Source organism: Bombina bombina, chromosome 9, assembly GCF_027579735.1.
Source record: "Bombina bombina isolate aBomBom1 chromosome 9, aBomBom1.pri, whole genome shotgun sequence".
Taxonomy (NCBI): domain Eukaryota; kingdom Metazoa; phylum Chordata; class Amphibia; order Anura; family Bombinatoridae; genus Bombina; species Bombina bombina.
Window position 1 is genome coordinate 244,882,106 of NC_069507.1, and position 18,885 is coordinate 244,900,990.

Sequence of the window (18,885 nt, forward strand, 5' to 3'; positions counted from 1 at the left end):
GCAGGCCAAAAAGCCTGCTGCTGCCTCTAAGACAGCATGAAGGAACGGCCCCCTATCCGGTAACGGCTCTAGTAGGGGGCAGACTTTCACTCTTCGCCCAGGCGTGGGCAAGAGATGTTCAGGATCCCTGGGCGTTGAATATTATATCCCAGGGATATCTTCTGGACTTCAAAGCCCCCCCCCCCCTCAAAAGGGAGATTTCACCTTTCACAATTATCTGCAAACCAGATAAGGAGAGAGGCATTCTTACACTGTGTACGAGACCTCCTAGTTATGGGAGTGATCCATCCAGTTCCAAAGGAGGAACAGGGACAGGGTTTTTACTCAAATCTGTTTGTGGTTCCCAAAAAAGAGGGAACCTTAAGACCAATTTTGGATCTAAAGATCTTAAACAAATTCAAGATGGAAACTATTCGTACCATCCTACCTATGATCCAGGAGGGTCAATATATGACTACAGTGGATCTAAAGGATGTTTATCTTCACATTCCGATACACAAAGATCATCATCGGTTTCTCAGGTTTGCCTTTCTAGACAGGCATTACCAATTTGTAGCTCTTCCCTTTGGATTAGCTACAGCCCCAAGAATCTTTACGAAGGTTCTAGGGTCGCTTCTGGCAGTCCTAAGGCCGCGGGGCATAGCAGTGGCCCCTTATTTAGACGACATTCTGATACAGGCGTCAAACTTCCAAATTGCCAAGTCTCATACGGACGTAGTACTGGCATTTCTGAGATCGCATGGGTGGAAAGTGAACGAGGAAAAGAGTTCTCTATCCCCACTCACAAGAGTTTCCTTCCTAGGGACTCTGATAGATTCTGTAGAAATGAAAATTTACCTGACGGAGTCCAGGTTATCAAAGCTTCTAAATTCCTGCCGTGTTCTTCATTCCATTCCGTGCCCTTCGGTGGCTCAGTGTATGGAAGTAATCGGCTTAATGGTAGCGGCAATGGACATAGTGCCGTTTGCACGCTTACATCTCAGACCACTGCAACTATGCATGCTCAGTCAGTGGAACGGGGATTACACAGATTTGTCCCCTCTACTAAATCTGGATCAAGAGACCAGGGATTCTCTTCTCTGGTGGCTATCTCGGGTCCATCTGTCCAAAGGTATGACCTTTCGCAGGCCAGATTGGACAATTGTAACAACAGATGCCAGCCTTCTATGTTGGGGTGCAGTCTGGAACTCCCTGAATGCTCAGGGATCGTGGACTCAGGAGGAGACACTCCTTCCAATAAATATTCTGGAACTGAGAGCGATATTCAATGCTCTTCAGGCTTGGCCTCAGCTAGCGACAATGAGGTTCATCAGATTTCAGTCGGACAACATCACGACTATGGCTTACATCAACCATCAAGGGGGAACAAGGAGTTCCCTAGCGATGTTAGAAGTCTCAAAGATAATTCGCTGGGCAGAGATTCACTCTTGCCACCTATCAGCTATCCATATCCCAGGTGTAGAGAACTGGGAGGCGGATTTTCTAAGTCGTCAGACTTTTCATCCGGGGGAGTGGGAACTCCATCCGGAGGTGTTTGCACAATTGATTAATCGTTGGGGCAAACCAGAACTGGATCTAATGGCGTCTCGCCAGAACGCCAAGCTTCCTTGTTACGGATCCAGGTCCAGGGATCCCAAGGCGACGCTGATAGATGCTTTAGCAGCGCCATGGTCTTTCAACCTGGCTTATGTGTTTCCACCGTTTCCTCTGCTCCCTCGACTGATTGCCAAGATCAAGCAGGAGAGAGCATTGGTGATTTTGATAGCGCCTGCGTGGCCACGCAGGACCTGGTATGCAGATCTAGTCAGATTGGAGGCAATCAAACTAATGAAGCTATACCAACTATGATATAAATTAATAATATATGTACACACAAATGAGCATGGAGAATGAATATAAGTGCATATATATGTGATCAAATATAATAAGCAGAATAAAATATGATAATCCTTGGCAGATAACGTAAATAATATAAATCCCTATCTAGAGAGATAAACAAAGGTGTTATCTATGAAATAATTGTTATTAGTAAATAGTTATTGGTATCAAAAGAGAAAAAAGTTTCATTATTGCATGATAATGTCCACAGTGGATAAATGGTGATAGAGGTCAAGCCAGCTATCTGTAGAGGATCTAGGCCATGATCCAGGATCAGTAATCTGCAGATAACATAAGAACACAGAAGCGCCACAAGGCCCTATATTGTTGGATGCAAATGAAGATATTAGGTTAAGTAGATACACTCACATTAGGTGAGGCACCCCTGATGGTGCAGAAGGAGCGGTCTGGGGTCAATAACAGTCAACCAGAAGACTGTACTCCGGTGGATGTCCAATACTCTGCAGAAGATGATACAGAACACAAAAAGTTGCCTTTATGGCCTAGTATTGTCTATATAGGCAGGGAATGTATAATAAAGATAAGTATAACACTCACATTTAGTAGAGCATCTCCCTTGGTGCAGTCAGAGCGAGCTGGGATCAATGTATTCACCCAGTAGACTTATATCCGGCAGTCTGGAACTCCCAATAATCCAAAGATGAGGTATAGGTCAAAGAACAGGTAATAATAATGATCCGGCACCAAGTGGTAAATATATATAAAAAACTTGCTTTAATAAAATGTTAAAATATAATAGCAACGCGTTTCTCAGCCACTTATGGCTGTTTCATCAGGCTTAATACAAAGGATATATATATATATTTACCACTTGCTGCCGGATCATTATTATTACCTGTTCTTTGACCTATACCTCACCTTTGGATTATTGGGAGTTCCAGACTGTATTTAAGTCTACTGGGTGACTATATTGATCTCAGCTCGCTCTGACTGCACCAAGGGAGGTGCTCTACTAAATGTGAGTGTAATACTTACCTTTATTATACATCCCCTGCCTATATAGACAATACTAGGCTATATAGGCACCTTTTTGTGTTCTGTATCATCTTCTGCAGAGTATTAAACATCCACTGGAGTATAGTCTTCTGGGTGACTGTTATTGACCCCAGACTGCTCCTTCTGCCCCATCAGGGATGCCTCACCTAATGTGAGTGTATCTTCTTAACCTAATACCTTCATTTGCATCCAACAAAATTGGGCCATGTGGCGCTTCTGTGTTCTTATGTTGTCTGTTTTTAAAACGTCTGAGTTTACTCCTGAAGTTTTCCTATTCCAGATGCTATCTCTCATATGATTACTAAGGAATGGTCTAAACTTGGTACTTCTTTTAACCCTTCTAGGTTTAAAAAGTTATATCCTTTACCGGTGGCTAATTTAGAGTTTTGGGGAAAAGCCCCTAAGGTTGATGGGGCTATTTCTACTTTGGCCAAACGTACTACTATTACTATGGAATATAGTACTTCTTTTAAGATCCTTTAGATAGGAAGATTGAATCTTATCTTAGAAAAGCATATTTACATACTGGCTATATTCTTAGACCTGCCATTTCTATGGTTGATGTTGCAGCTGCATCAACTTTTTGGTTGGACAATTTGGCTCAACAGTTGATAGATCCTGAATTGTCTAGCATTGTTCTTTTATTTTAACATGGCTTACATCAACCATCAAGGGGGAACAAGGAGTTCCCTAGCGATGTTAGAAGTCTCAAAGATAATTCGCTGGGCAGAGATTCACTCTTGCCACCTATCAGCTATCCATATCCCAGGTGTAGAGAACTGGGAGGCGGATTTTCTAAGTCGTCAGACTTTTCATCCGGGGGAGTGGGAACTCCATCCGGAGGTGTTTGCACAATTGATTAATCGTTGGGGCAAACCAGAACTGGATCTAATGGCGTCTCGCCAGAACGCCAAGCTTCCTTGTTACGGATCCAGGTCCAGGGATCCCAAGGCGACGCTGATAGATGCTTTAGCAGCGCCATGGTCTTTCAACCTGGCTTATGTGTTTCCACCGTTTCCTCTGCTCCCTCGACTGATTGCCAAGATCAAGCAGGAGAGAGCATTGGTGATTTTGATAGCGCCTGCGTGGCCACGCAGGACCTGGTATGCAGATCTAGTCAGATTGGAGGCAATCAAACTAATGAAGCTATACCAACTATGATATAAATTAATAATATATGTACACACAAATGAGCATGGAGAATGAATATAAGTGCATATATATGTGATCAAATATAATAAGCAGAATAAAATATGATAATCCTTGGCAGATAACGTAAATAATATAAATCCCTATCTAGAGAGATAAACAAAGGTGTTATCTATGAAATAATTGTTATTAGTAAATAGTTATTGGTATCAAAAGAGAAAAAAGTTTCATTATTGCATGATAATGTCCACAGTGGATAAATGGTGATAGAGGTCAAGCCAGCTATCTGTAGAGGATCTAGGCCATGATCCAGGATCAGTAATCTGCAGATAACATAAGAACACAGAAGCGCCACATGGCCCTATATTGTTGGATGCAAATGAAGATATTAGGTTAAGTAGATACACTCACATTAGGTGAGGCACCCCTGATGGTGCAGAAGGAGCGGTCTGGGGTCAATAACAGTCAACCAGAAGACTGTACTCCGGTGGATGTCCAATACTCTGCAGAAGATGATACAGAACACAAAAAGTTGCCTTTATGGCCTAGTATTGTCTATATAGGCAGGGAATGTATAATAAAGATAAGTATAACACTCACATTTAGTAGAGCATCTCCCTTGGTGCAGTCAGAGCGAGCTGGGATCAATGTATTCACCCAGTAGACTTATATCCGGCAGTCTGGAACTCCCAATAATCCAAAGATGAGGTATAGGTCAAAGAACAGGTAATAATAATGATCCGGCACCAAGTGGTAAATATATATAAAAAACTTGCTTTAATAAAATGTTAAAATATAATAGCAACGCGTTTCTCAGCCACTTATGGCTGTTTCATCAGGCTTAATACAAAGGATATATATATATATTTACCACTTGCTGCCGGATCATTATTATTACCTGTTCTTTGACCTATACCTCACCTTTGGATTATTGGGAGTTCCAGACTGTATATAAGTCTACTGGGTGACTATATTGATCTCAGCTCGCTCTGACTGCACCAAGGGAGGTGCTCTACTAAATGTGAGTGTAATACTTACCTTTATTATACATCCCCTGCCTATATAGACAATACTAGGCTATATAGGCACCTTTTTGTGTTCTGTATCATCTTCTGCAGAGTATTAAACATCCACTGGAGTATAGTCTTCTGGGTGACTGTTATTGACACCAGACTGCTCCTTCTGCCCCATCAGGGATGCCTCACCTAATGTGAGTGTATCTTCTTAACCTAATACCTTCATTTGCATCCAACAAAATTGGGCCATGTGGCGCTTCTGTGTTCTTATGTTGTCTGTTTTTAAAACGTCTGAGTTTACTCCTGAAGTTTTCCTATTCCAGATGCTATCTCTCATATGATTACTAAGGAATGGTCTAAACTTGGTACTTCTTTTAACCCTTCTAGGTTTAAAAAGTTATATCCTTTACCGGTGGCTAATTTAGAGTTTTGGGGAAAAGCCCCTAAGGTTGATGGGGCTATTTCTACTTTGGCCAAACGTACTACTATTACTATGGAATATAGTACTTCTTTTAAGATCCTTTAGATAGGAAGATTGAATCTTATCTTAGAAAAGCATATTTACATACTGGCTATATTCTTAGACCTGCCATTTCTATGGTTGATGTTGCAGCTGCATCAACTTTTTGGTTGGACAATTTGGCTCAACAGTTGATAGATCCTGAATTGTCTAGCATTGTTCTTTTATTTTAACATGCTAATCATTTTATTTGTAATGCTATATTTGATGTCATTAAGATTGATATTAAATCGATGTCCTTAGCTATTCTTACTTGAAGAGCTTTATGGCTTAAATCTTGGAATGCTGATATGGTGTCTAAATCTAGATTAATATCTTTATCATTTCAGGGTAGTAATTTATTTGGTTCTCAATTGGATTCTATTATCTCCACTATCACCGGGGGAAAGGGAGTTTTTCTACCCCAAGATAATAAATCTAAGGGTAAATTCAAAGCTCCCAATCGTTTTCGTTCCTTTTGTCAGAATAGAGAACAAAAAACCTCTCCTTCCCCTAAGGCCTCTGGCTCTAATTGGAGACCATCTCCGAATTGGAATAAATCCAAGCCTTTCAAAAAACCTAATTTAGCCCCTAAGACTGCATGAAGGTGCGGCCCTCAAACCAGTTCAACTGGTTGGGGGCAGATTGAAATTATTTCAACACATTTGGGCAGTCTCTGTTCAAAACCAGTGGATTCAGAATATTGTTTATATGGGGTATTGAATAGGTTTGAGAATAAGAGCTCCCATGGGAAGATTCTTTCTTTCTCATGTTCCAACAAACCCTGTGAAGGCTCAGGTTTTTCGGAAATGTGTTTCAGACCTGGAGCTTTCAGGGGTGATTGCCCCAGTTCCTCTGCAGGAACAGGGTTTGGGTTTTTATTCAAATATATTTATTGTCCTAAAGAACGAAGGTTCGTTCTGATCAATTCTGGATCTAAAATTTCTAAATCGTTTTGTATGCGTCCCAACTTTCAAGATGGTGACTATAAGAACTATTCTGCCTTTTGTTCAGCAAGGTCATTTCATATCCACAATAGACTTACAGGACGCTTATCTTCATATTCCGATTCATCCAGACCACTATCGGTTTCTGAGATTCTCTTAGACAAGCATTACCAATTTGTCACTCTTCCGTTTGGCCTAGCAACAGCTTTGAGAATCTTTTCAAAAGTTCTCGGTACCCTTCTATCTGTAATCAGAGAGCAGGGTATTGCAGTGTTTCCTTATTTGGATGATATATTGGTACTAGCTCAATCTTTTCATTTAGCAAAATCTCACACAAAACAACTAGTGTGGTTTCTTCAAAGACATGGTTGGAGGATCAATTTACAAAAGATTTTCTTGATTCCTCAGACAAGGGTCACCTTTTTTTCCAGATAGATTCAGTGTCCATGACTCTTTCTCTGACAGACAAGAGACGAATGAATTTAGTTTTAGCTTGTCTAAACCCTCAGTCTCTAGCATTCCCTTCAGTGGTTATGTGCATGCAAGTTTTAGGTCTCATGACTGCAGCATCCGACCCGATCCCCTTTGCTCATTTTCATATGAGGCCTCTACAGCTTTGCATGTTGCACCAATGGTGCAGGGATTATACTCAGATATCACAACTGATATACTTGGACCATCACCTTATTATTCAAGGGGCCTTATTTGTTCATCCCACCTGGACTGTGATCACAACAGATGCAAGTCTTACAGGTTGGGGAGCTGTCTGGGGGTCTCTGACAGCACAAGGGGTTTGGAAACTTTAAGAGGCAAGGTTACCAATCAATATTTTAGAACTCTGTGCTATTTTCAGAGCTCTTCAGGCATGGCCTCTATTGAAGAGACAACTTTACATTAGTTTTCAAACAGACAATATCACAAAAGTGGCATATGTAAATCATCAAGGAGGGACTCGCAGACCTTCAGCAATGAAAGAAGTATCTCAGCTACTTTCTTGGGCGGAATTCAACTCTTGTCAAATATCTGTGATTCATATCCCAGGTGTAGACAATTGGGAAACAGATTATCTCAGCCGTCATACTTTACATCCGTGAGAATGGTCTCTCCAACCCGGTTTTTTTTTCCATCTTGTACAGATGTGGGGTCTTCCAGAAATAGATCTGATGGCCTCTCGTCTAAACAAGAAGCTTCCCAGATACCTTTCCAGGTCTAGGGATCTTCAGGCGGAGATGATGGATGCCTTAGTTCCTTGGTTTTACCAACCTGCTTATATTTTTCCGCCTCTGGTTCTTCTTCCGAGGGTGATCGCCAAGATCATAATGGAACAATCTCATGTGTTTCTGATAGCACCAGCATGGCCTCACAGGTTTTAGTATGCGGAGCTTGTCCGGATGTCCAGTTGCCAGCCTTCGCCACTTCCTTTAAGGTCAGACCTTCTGCCTCAAGGGCTGTTTTTCCATCAGGATCTCAATTCTCTAAATTTGAAGGCATTGAAATTGAACGCTTAGTGCTTAGTCATAGAGGTTTCTCTGACTCAGTAATTAGCACTTTGAGTCTATACATTCTTTGGATATTAAACTACATTCTTAGAAAGTGTTATTTCTTTTGGCTATCACTTTTGCTAAAAGAGTTTCCGAATTATCTGCTCTTTAATGTGAGTCTCCTTATCTGATTTTCCATAAAGATAAAGCTGTTTTGTGCACTTCATTTAAATTTTTACCTAAAGTTGTGAATTCTAACATCAATAGGGAAATTGTTGTTCCTTCCTTGTGTCCTAATCCTAAGAATACTCCTGAAAGGTCTCTACATTCTTTGGATGTGGTAAGAGCTTTGAAATATTATGTTGAGGCTACTAAAGATTTCAGAAAGACTTCTAGTCTATTTGTTATTTTTTCTGGTTCCAGGAAAGGTCAGAAAGTGTTGAAATTTTTTTACTTTTGTTGTTTAATTCATTCTTTACCCATTCCAGCAGTAACTGCATAATCCTTTTTGTTTTTTGAAGTAGCTGTTATTTACAAATTAATTTTGGGATAATTTGTATTTATTAAGGAGGCAGAGTATGGGTCTTATTATAGAATAGAGATACTCCAACCCAACCTTTTAAAGGTCAGAAAGCCTCTGACATTTCTTTGGAATCTTGGTTGAAACTTTTGATTCACAAAGCTTATTTGGAGGCGGGGCTGTCTCCGACTCAGAGAATTACAGCTCATTCTACTAGATCAGTTGCCACTTCTTGGGCTTCTAAGAATGAAGCTTCAATTGATCAAATTTGCAAAGCAGCAACTTGGTCTTCTTTGCATACTTTTACTAAATGTTACCATTCTGATGTGTTTGCTTCCTCGGAAGCAGCCTTTGGTTGAAAGGTTCTTCAGGCAGTTGTCTCAGTTTGCTTCTAATGCCTTTTTGATTTGAGTTTTTTTGAAAAAAAAAATTAAGAAAACATATTTATTTTGGATTTACTGTAATTTATCAGCAGATTTAACTGATGCTATTTTATCCCTCCCTCTCTAGTGACTTGTGGTTTTCCACATCTTGGGTATTATATCACATACGTCACTAGCTCATGGACTCTTGCCACTTATATGAAAAAACACATATATTATGTAAGAACTTACCTGATAAATGCATTTCTTTCATAGTGGCAAGAGTTCATGAGACCCACCCTATTTTTTGTGATGCTTTTTACTCCTTCTTTTACACCTCACTTCTTGGCTACACGTTAAACTAAGGTATGAGTGAGGTGGGAGGTGTATTTATAGGCATTTTGAGGTTTGGGAAACTTTGCCCCCTCCTGGTAGGAATGTATATCCCATACGTCACTAGCTCGTGGACTCTTGCCACTATGAAAGAAATTAATTTATCAGGTAAGTTCTTACATAAATTATGTTTTACATGTGATGATTAACAGGAAAGATAGACTTGTAAACTTTTTAAGAATGAATCACGGAGCTTAAAGAAAAAAGGGCACTTCCGTAGGTTTCCATCTAGTCTGGGTTGCATGGAAACATATTTAGGCAATTTAACTGAAATTTGGGCATTCCTAGGCAGAATTTACATGATCTCTGGTTAATTAAAAAGAAAACAAGACATAAACAGAGAGAAATGAACACTCCGAATCTCAGGAGTATCTTTTAACTTTTGAGGATTTTGGCAAGTATACATTTTTACCCAGTGAACTGAAGGTCAAAATTCTAATGCACTTTCGAAGACTTAATACGTTTAATCATTTGGGGAGTGTTAATTATATCTCAGGAGCTTTTTTATTAAAACTGTTACTGGTATTATTATCTTCATTATTTATTTATAAAGTATTAATTTATTGTACTGTGCATAACATCAGGATAATGTATACAAAAAGACAATAGGAAGAATGATAAAGGGGTAAGGGGTCCTCCCCTTGCGTTGGTATCTGATGTGTATCCCATTTATGCAACATGACCAATAGGACACCACCTGAGACCCAAGCTCCAGCAAATAAAGCAGAGTACGAGAATACATCCTGCTTACATGTCATGTGGCTGAGTATGACATCTGATTGACTATATTCCCCATCCACCTAGGAAATAAAAAAGTGCTTTAAAACTAGATGAGGTCATCAGTGGACTTCTACACCACTGCCTGCTAAACAAGAAGTTCCTTAGGAAACATTTTTATTTCTTATTTCTAATTATAATTTATAATCTTATAATCTAATTAATGTTTGGCTATATAACTTGTAAGCATTACTTAATAACATAATTTAAAAATAGCATTGAAAAGTATCAACTTACCTGGTTAGTGGATTTCATAAGGATATAGTTTGTGACTTTTCCAAAAGGAAGCCCGAGGTTTACAACATCATTCTCATTGCAGCTTCCTTCAGGAAGATTACAGATATGAACCACTCGACCAATCGCAGATTTTTTCTGAGAGATCTAAAGAGGTATACATTTTTTTTAAAAATGACTTTTTACACATAGCTAATAATCTATCTATAGATCTATCTCTACATATAATGTAGATCTGGATAATGTAACAGCAGCCGTTGTTACAATATGTACATTATAAAGTAGATTGCATTATATATTATATTACAAAAATCACTATAAGGACATTATCTTTCTTTCTAAAAGAGAGTTTACAATGTGTTTGTATCCAGTCATCAAGTATATGAATATCTAAATACAAATGTCTACAGGCTATACTTATTTTTTTTTCTTAAAAATATAGGCTTAAGTGTTGCCACTAGGCTTTCTGGTAGTCATGAGGAAGTGGTTCTTTGGATGCTACTGAATCCTTTGGGTAGTGGAAGCATTATAGGTATTGAGGATTCCACAGGGAGAGTTTTCAGTCTAAGGTTAATACACTAATTGTGTCCAGCTGCAAAGGGTTATGCATGAGGTTCAGGTGGTAACAATGTAATGCCTTGGGGGAAGGCTGGTGATAAAAGGTGAAAAGCAGTGGGCGAGGTCCAGGGGTATAATAGTTATGCGGGTATGGTGCAGTCAAGGTTATCAGCAACGGGGTTAGAGCAGCTAGAATTAACTGTAGTGGGATAAACTTGGTTTATTGTTGTTTGTGATATCACTGTTTAGGTTGCTGGGGCAGCAGGATGTCTAGAGGATCATATGATCCTTTAAAGGGACATTCAAGTCAAAATTAAACTTTCATGGTTAAGATAGAGTAGCAATTTTAAACAACTTTCCAATTTACTTCCATTAACACAATGTGCACAGTCTTTTTATATTTACACTTTTTGAGTCACCAGCTCCTACTGAGCATGTGCAAGAATTCACAGAATAGACTTATACGCATTTGTAATTGGCTGATGGCTTTCACATGATGCAGTGGAAGTGGAAATAGACATAACTTGGAAATTTGTCAGAAAAAATCTACTAGTCATACGAAATTCAGACTAAGGGGCCAATTTATTATAGTGCGAGCAGACATGAATCGCTGTAGCGGATCATGTCCACCACACATCAATAAATACCGACAGCATATGCTGTCGGCATTTATCATTGCACAAGCATTTCTCGTGAAATGCTTGTGCAATGCCGCCCCCTGAACATTCGCAGCCAATCGGACGCTAGCAGGGAATGTCAATCAACCCGATCATATCTAATTGTGCTGATTGCTGTCCGCCACCTCAGAGGTGGCAGACTAGTTAAAGAGCATCAGTCTTACGACCACTGCTTCTTAACTTCCGCTTCAGGCAAACCTGAATTGGAGTGGGTCGGAAGCAGCATCCGCTGCTTCATAAATTGACCCCTAAGTGCTATTGCATTGTATTGTTATCATGCATTTGTTGTTTATGCAGATCTACTGTATTTACTGGTGCTTTAATATATAAGCAATAATACTGGTTACTATATAATATAGGTAACACTACTTATTATGGTAGCAATCACAATCTACTTACTGGTTGTTAGGTATGACCAGGTTTAAAGGATTTTAGTGATACACAAATATGGATCTATCTCTAAACACTTTAGAGAATGCAATACAACCACAAACTCTTAAAACTGTAGTAGCATTATTGTATTTATTTATTTTTATTACAACGCATTATATAATGTGAAATGCAGTATGTATAAAACAGCAAACAAATCTGTGTCACAGAAATTCATTTCTTTCCTAAGATATGGTGAGTCCACTGCGCCCTCAATTACTGTTGGGAATATCACTACTGGCCAGCAGGAAGACGCAAAGAGCACCACAGCCAAACTGTTAAATATCACTCCCCTTCCCACAAACCCCAGTCATTCTCTTTGCCTTCGGTGCAAGGAGGAGGTGAAGTTTGGGTGTCTGATACGTCAATCAAGATTTTATTATTTTGAAAGCCAGAGTAAGTTACTCTGTTCTTTCCTCTCAAGAGGGTCTAGCCGTATTCCACGTTAGTCTCTTCAGTAGGGCAGTGATGGCTTTTAAACAGTTAGTAACTTGTGAAGTCGGCTAGTCTGCGTTTTCCTAACATGTTGCTGCCCTGGTATAGAAAGCCAGAGTAGGCTTACTCTGTTCTTTCTTTTTTCCACAGGTCACTGTAAGGAGCGGCATCCTTCCATACTGTGAGAGCTGTCTTTCTGCCAGACAGCTAGAGGTGCAGAAAAGTGCCTTTGGTCTTCTGGGTGGAGACTGGCACTGAATGGGGTAGCCATTGCTGGAACTTTAGCTAAACACCCTCATTTTATTAAGGCTGCACCGTTTTGGGGACAGTATCCTGAGTTCAGGAACTTTTTGGCAGAGGCAGGCACTATGTGTGTGACATGAGACTAGAGTTAACTTCCTTTAAGAACAGGAAGTATTAACCCCTTATAGTTTGCATTAGTTTTATTTTTCTGGCGAAGTGTAAGACAGTACAGAGTTTTCACTTGTAGATCGCATCTGATGCGCTTTCAGATAGTTGCGCTATTGAAGCGGCTCCATTTCCCTTGGGGCTTCTCTTCCGGTATGAAGCAAGCATTTTTAGTATCTCAGATGCAGCTTCAGATCGTGACGTGTTTTCTGTTATTCCGCTCACTGCAATTTAGAAACAGATTGCAGAGCGGGTTTTGGGAGCTTTGTCAAGAAAGACCTACGCTCCATTCTTTCATTCATGGGAGTAGGTAAGCACCTCAGTCGCAGGGCTGAGGAGTAGAGGCTAAAATACTTTATAAAGAAATATAATTTTTTTTGGCGGCATTTTTACTGATTGGGAATCATCCTCTCTAGAGACGCAGTTTAATTGAGTTGGTCTCTTAAAAGGGACAGTACAATTTTAAAAAAAAGATGGAACTTTTTTATATATATATTTTTTTTTGTCTTTTTCTTCTTAAACGGGAAGAGTCCACAGCTGCATTCATTACTTTTGGGAATTCAGAACCTGGCCACCTGGAGGAGGCAAAGACACCCCAGCCAAAGGCTTAAATACCTCCCCCACTTCCCTCATCCCTCAGTCATTCTTTGCCTTTCGTCACAGGAGGTTGGCAGAGAAGTGTCAGAAGATTGAAGATCTTATGGAGGGTAATACTCCTTGAAATGGGACTAGAGTTTTAAGTAATCCTGTCAGCCTCTCAGTGAGAGAATGGATGAAAGTTAGAGTCCAGAGATGCAGAGAGTGTCGGCTCTGCGAAACCATCCCGTTTCATGTTAACAGCTCCTTGGCAATCACCGTTAACGAGTTTCGCTGCCTGCCTTTATTCACTCAAGTCTATGTCAGAAGCGATGCTACTATCTGTCACACTTGAAGGGACGTGTCCTGTTCCAAAGCGTGGATTCCGGTAAGATCGTTTCATTTCATTTAAATATCTTAATGTAATGTTAATGAAAGAAGTCAGGGTCCCAGTGGGACTCCTTTATCTTAAAATGGAATCAAGGGTTAATATCTCCTTTGGGTGGTTATTGAACAGGGGGGACTTTAATCATGTTTGTTATGTGATCTGTCTGCTAATGTGTAGTGATGCTTGGGCTCATGGTTAGTCGGACAATAACGGTCTTATCATCAGACTGTGTTGTCCTTTTGGACTGGCGTGCCTTTTTTTCTGCTGGCTTACACGTTGCACCTCGTGACCGGGTGTGGTAACGTTGTCATTTCATTTCCGTACCCTGACCGAGTGGGGACGGAGACAATCTGTTTGTTCGTTGTCTGGTTCACAGGAGGTGGTGAGTGCCCCAGCCATTGGGGGTGTAAGGTGCCGTTTAGCTTTAGTCCATATTTGCAATCTCCAAGTTATGGAGGATTCTGATATTTTAGAGATGGACATCTCCAACTCTGAGTATATGTCTTGTGAGGAGTATGAAATGGCCAGGGTTATGCAATCCCATCAGTTATGTTCCAATTGCCGTTCTAGAGTACTCTCTTCCCCCAAATCAGGGAATGCAGAGTGTGTTGAGCCATCTGCCTCTGAGAATTCCATGTCCCGTTAGGCGCATGCCCAAGAGCCTTCTTTTGCTACACAAGCAGGTGTCCCTATGGCCGTTACTCCTTCTCCGGAAGACGGCTGTTTCCTCCAGAGGTTACGGCACGGTTCTGCATGGCCATATCTATGGCGCTTGCACATTTATATCTCCGAAGAGAAGTATTTTTAAGATACTGTCCGTGTTCTGTTAACCAGGGTCCGTCAAGCGTGAGAGTGCCTGAGTCAATTCGGCCTTCTGGGGAAGCGATGGCCTCTGAGACTTCAGGGGCTCCTCCCTCGGGGCCGGGGTCATCCATCGATCCGGCGGGGGAACATTTTGCCCTCCGTTATAGACTAGCACATCTTCGTGTACTACTAAGGCACGCTTTGGCGGTGCTGGAGGATTCCGGCCCTACTGGGCCGAGAGATCCTCGGTCTTCCGTGTCGGATGTCAAACTGGGTTAGACTTATGGGGATGAAGCCAATCTCCTTGACGTCTCCGTTTTTCTTTTCTTTTAAGTATCTGTTCAAGTTTTGAGCTTAGGAGAATAGAGCCTCTGATTGGCTGGTCCTATTAGTGTTCCCATTCTCCTTGGGCGTTCACCCTCGGCTGCTGCCTTCATCTTCTTTGATCCAGTTAGGATGTGTTTGTTTTATGAAGCTCATGTCTGTTATGATTTTCTGTTTTGGGAATGTTTCCTCTCGGTTCCGGATTCAGAGTCTGCTGAGGCTCCTCGTGAGAGTTCATCCATTTCCCATGGGTTTGGAGGTTTGGATGACCTCTGGGCGTCGGGGTACCAGATGGATGATGTTTTTTGTTTTTCACTCTTGGTATCTTCTGGATGTCTGTTTTTTTCTGGCCTAGTCATGGTATATTCTTTGTTTTCAGACATTGCCAATCCCTTTGGACTGGGTCCATTTCCTCGAAGTGGGGGTCAGGGATCTGACTGCTCTGCTGTGTCTTGACAGTGTACTTCCAGTTGATGCAGGTCTAGCCAGCCTAAGGGATCTCTACCCTGCCTAGTAGCTGAAGGATTGGAATTTGAGTCCTGCGATGGCAGTTTTTCTAATCTGGTCTCCTGCTTTCGGTGAGGGGGATTCACGGTGTTTAATCCCTCCACTGATTTCATATGCTGCTGGTGTTGGGTGTTCTTCTAAGGCGAGAGTTGCCGTCAATCTTTTTCGACATTCTCTGTGGGTTTATCTCCCACAATGGCTTAGAGTCAGCCTTGCTGCCTTGAGGCAGAAGTGGCTGGGTGTTTTCACAAGGTAGCCCTTTTTTCTGATAGGATAACTAGTTTGTTTCTATCCTTGTCTACAGGCTCCAAATTTCTTCAGCTCCATATGGATTTCTTCCTATGTTGTCTACTTTTAGCGGTTGTCTCTGCTAAACTATGGTACAGTGAGGAGCCTGTGGCTTTCTTGACGCACTACAAGTTGTATGGTGTTGTGTCAGGGAGCTAAGGGTAGACCTTGGTTCTTTCTTGTGATCGCCTTTTCATAGGTGTGGAGTTGATCCCTGGTCCTTGTCCTTCTAGAGAGGCTTTCCCTGGGTGGATGTCTTTAGCAACCTTGGGTTTGCTTAGTCGTTTTGAGATTTTTTACCATAGTTGGTGGTCCTTTGGATACCTTATGGGTCCTCCGTTTTCCCCTTCGAGGGTAGGTGTAGGTTCTCTTCCATCGGGTCGAGGGCTAGTTCTGTGTGACCAGACAGTTTGTGGGACTTGGTTCCTCTGGGGGTTTTGTGCTCAATGGATTCTAAAGATTCTTAATAGTCTCTAGGATGGCCTTGCAGGTGTTTAACTGATGGGGAGTTACATGGTCCTCTCCGGTTTTTAACCCCTTGTGTCTAAGTGTTACAGTTTTTTTTATCGGGCAATTTCAGGCTGTGGTGCCCTTTGAAGGGGCCGCCTTCTGGTCCCACCCTTTGTTTGCATTCAGTTTCCTCTATAGCTTGGGTATTGTTTTCCCAAAAGTAATGAATGCAGCTGTGGACTCTTCCTATTTAAGAAGAAAAACTTAAATTATGCTTACCTGATCATTTTCTCTTCTTCTGACGGGAAGGGTCCACAGCTCCCCCCCCCCCCCCGTGTTTTTTATGGTGTGGCCGTATTTTAGTTTTTATTCTTCTTTTTCTCCCTGATATTTCTACTACTGTTCCTTGTTCCCTTGGCAGAATGACTGGGGGATGAGGGAAGTGGGGGAGGTATATAAGCCTTTGGCTGGTGTGTCTTTGCCTCCTCCTGGTGGCCAGGTTCTGAATTCCCAAAAGTAATGGATGCAGCTGTGGACTCTTCCCATCAGAAGAAAAGAAAATGATCAGGTAAGCATAATTTAAGTTTTTCTTTGTATCCTGCATCATGGAACAGGTGGGTGTTCCCAGGGATATGTGTCCTATTTGTGGGGATAATCCAATTGTGTCGCCCTTGCCTTTTTGTTCTTCATGTATAGATAGAACTTTCAAGAATAAAGAAAGACTTTTTGTTTCTGAGTCACAGTCTCTTAGGATGATGCTATTCTCAGACGTCTCAAGCCTTATTGGCGTCACATGCAGTGACCTGTGGTTCATCTCAATCTCCTGGAGGAGTATATTTGCAAGCAGAAATTGGTGCCCAGGTATTATCTGCGGTATCTGCAGCATTGGCTGCTATTCCCATGCTACAGATTCAGAGATTCAGATAGTAAGGTTTCTGTTCCAGGGCAGGCTAGCCTTGTTGCTCTTTCTCATAAGTCTGATGAGGAAGATACATTGGTAGCCTCTAAGGGTGAAATCTCAGACTCTGACAGTTTAATTCCTTTATCTGATGCTGAAGTTGTATCCTTCAGATTTAAGCTTAAACACCTCTGTGTACTGTTAAAGGAGGTTTTGGCTACTCTTGACAACTCAGGTACTCCCATCGCGGTCAACCCTAGGAAATCTAGCAAGCTTAATAAATACTTTGTTGTTTCTTCCTCTGTGGAGGTATTTCCTGTGCCAGATCGTGCCACAGAGATTATAGCACAGGAATGGGAGAAGCCTAGAATTCTTTTTTCTCTGTCTCCTGTCTTTAAGAAGATGTTTCCTGTTGCTGACTCTATTAAGATGTTGTGGCAAACGGTGCCTAAAGTAGAAGGGGCCATTTCTACTCTGGCTAAGAGAAGTACTATTCCTATTGATGACAGTTGTTCCTTTAAGGATCCAATGGACAAAATGCTGGAAGCTTATTTGAAGAGAATGTATGTTCATCAAGGTCTTCAATGGCAACCTGCAGTATGTATTGCCACTGTGACAAGTGCAGCAGCCTATTGGTTTGATGCCTTGTCTGAGTCTCTTCAAGCGGAGACTCCCTTAGAGGAGATCCAGGATATGATTAAAGCTCTTAAAGGGACATTAAACACTAAATACATGGTAGATAGAATGATACATTCAAAGAAAAGATTAGTCCATGACTAACATGTAGATGTATTTTTTAAAGTTTCATTAGTTGTTTAAAAATTGACAAAATAAGTGTAAAGTTTTAGTGTCTATAAAACACTGGGAGCTGCCATGTTGTAACTTGTGTTACCTTCTCTGCTGTGGCCAATTAGGGACAGTTATACATAGGTCATTAGAGTGTGCAGCCAATGGTTGTGCTGGATTTAACAGTGTTCTGCACTTCCATTTCTAACAGGAACTGAAAAGCTCACAATTTCAGAATGGAATTACAGGCAAAGAGGACAAAATATATAATGAAAGTATATTGCAGAGTTGTTTTATATATACAATTTATCATTTTATATTGACATCTCAAAGTGTTTAATGTCCCTTTAATTTAGCCAACTCCTTCATTTCTGACGCTTCAATGCAGGTTATCAAATTGGGAGCATAGGTATCTGGTTTCGCTGTGCTAGCACGCAGAGCTTTGTGGTTGAAATCTTGCCTATTCTAGACTTAAAGTGTCTAAACAAGTTTCTCAGAGTACAGTACTTCAAGATGGAGACTATACGTTCCATCAGGGCCGCCACTAGAAATTTTGGGGCCCCTGACTCAACCATTGATCAGCCCCCCCCCCCCCCTCCTTTGACATGTGCAATTTTTGACCAAGTGACTAAAATGTATATGCACATTATTCTTAATTGTCTATTTAAACTTGGAAATGTTGTAAAGGTAGTAACATACACACACACACAGACACACTCATACACTGAAACACACAAACACACTCACACATAAGGATTCACATATAGACACTCTAGCAGACACGCAAAGAAACACACTCAGACACAGAAACCCAAACAGACACTTAGCACTTGTTTACATTGACCTGACAAGTAATGAGGTAAACTACAGTTTTGTAAAAAAAAAGGAGATTTAGAAAACAAAATATGGAGTTCTGATTATCTTTTTGTAAAGGAAGATGACAACTAAATTATGACAACAGCATGCAGTGGCTGAAAGGAAGGGCCCTGAACTGCCTAAACAATAATTTAAAGGTTAAATGGTGGAGTGGTTACTTCCGGAAAGGTCTTGTTAGTCTCAAAGTCTGTAGAAAGATGTGAATAAT

The 18,885-nt window shown here is 41.0% G+C and overlaps 1 protein-coding gene across 5 annotated transcripts in view; it reads right to left on the reverse strand.

Annotated features, from left to right (window-relative positions):
* The window catches only part of RBM20 (RNA binding motif protein 20), a 415,808-nt gene that overhangs the window by 145,650 nt on the left and 251,273 nt on the right, over positions 1-18,885 (reverse strand). For all 5 annotated transcript variants that reach the window (XM_053692751.1, XM_053692749.1, XM_053692750.1 and 2 more), the window contains exon 6: positions 10,277-10,420. In XM_053692751.1, the coding sequence (XP_053548726.1) occupies positions 10,277-10,420 (144 nt within the window). The remainder of the gene's footprint in view (positions 1-10,276; positions 10,421-18,885) is intronic.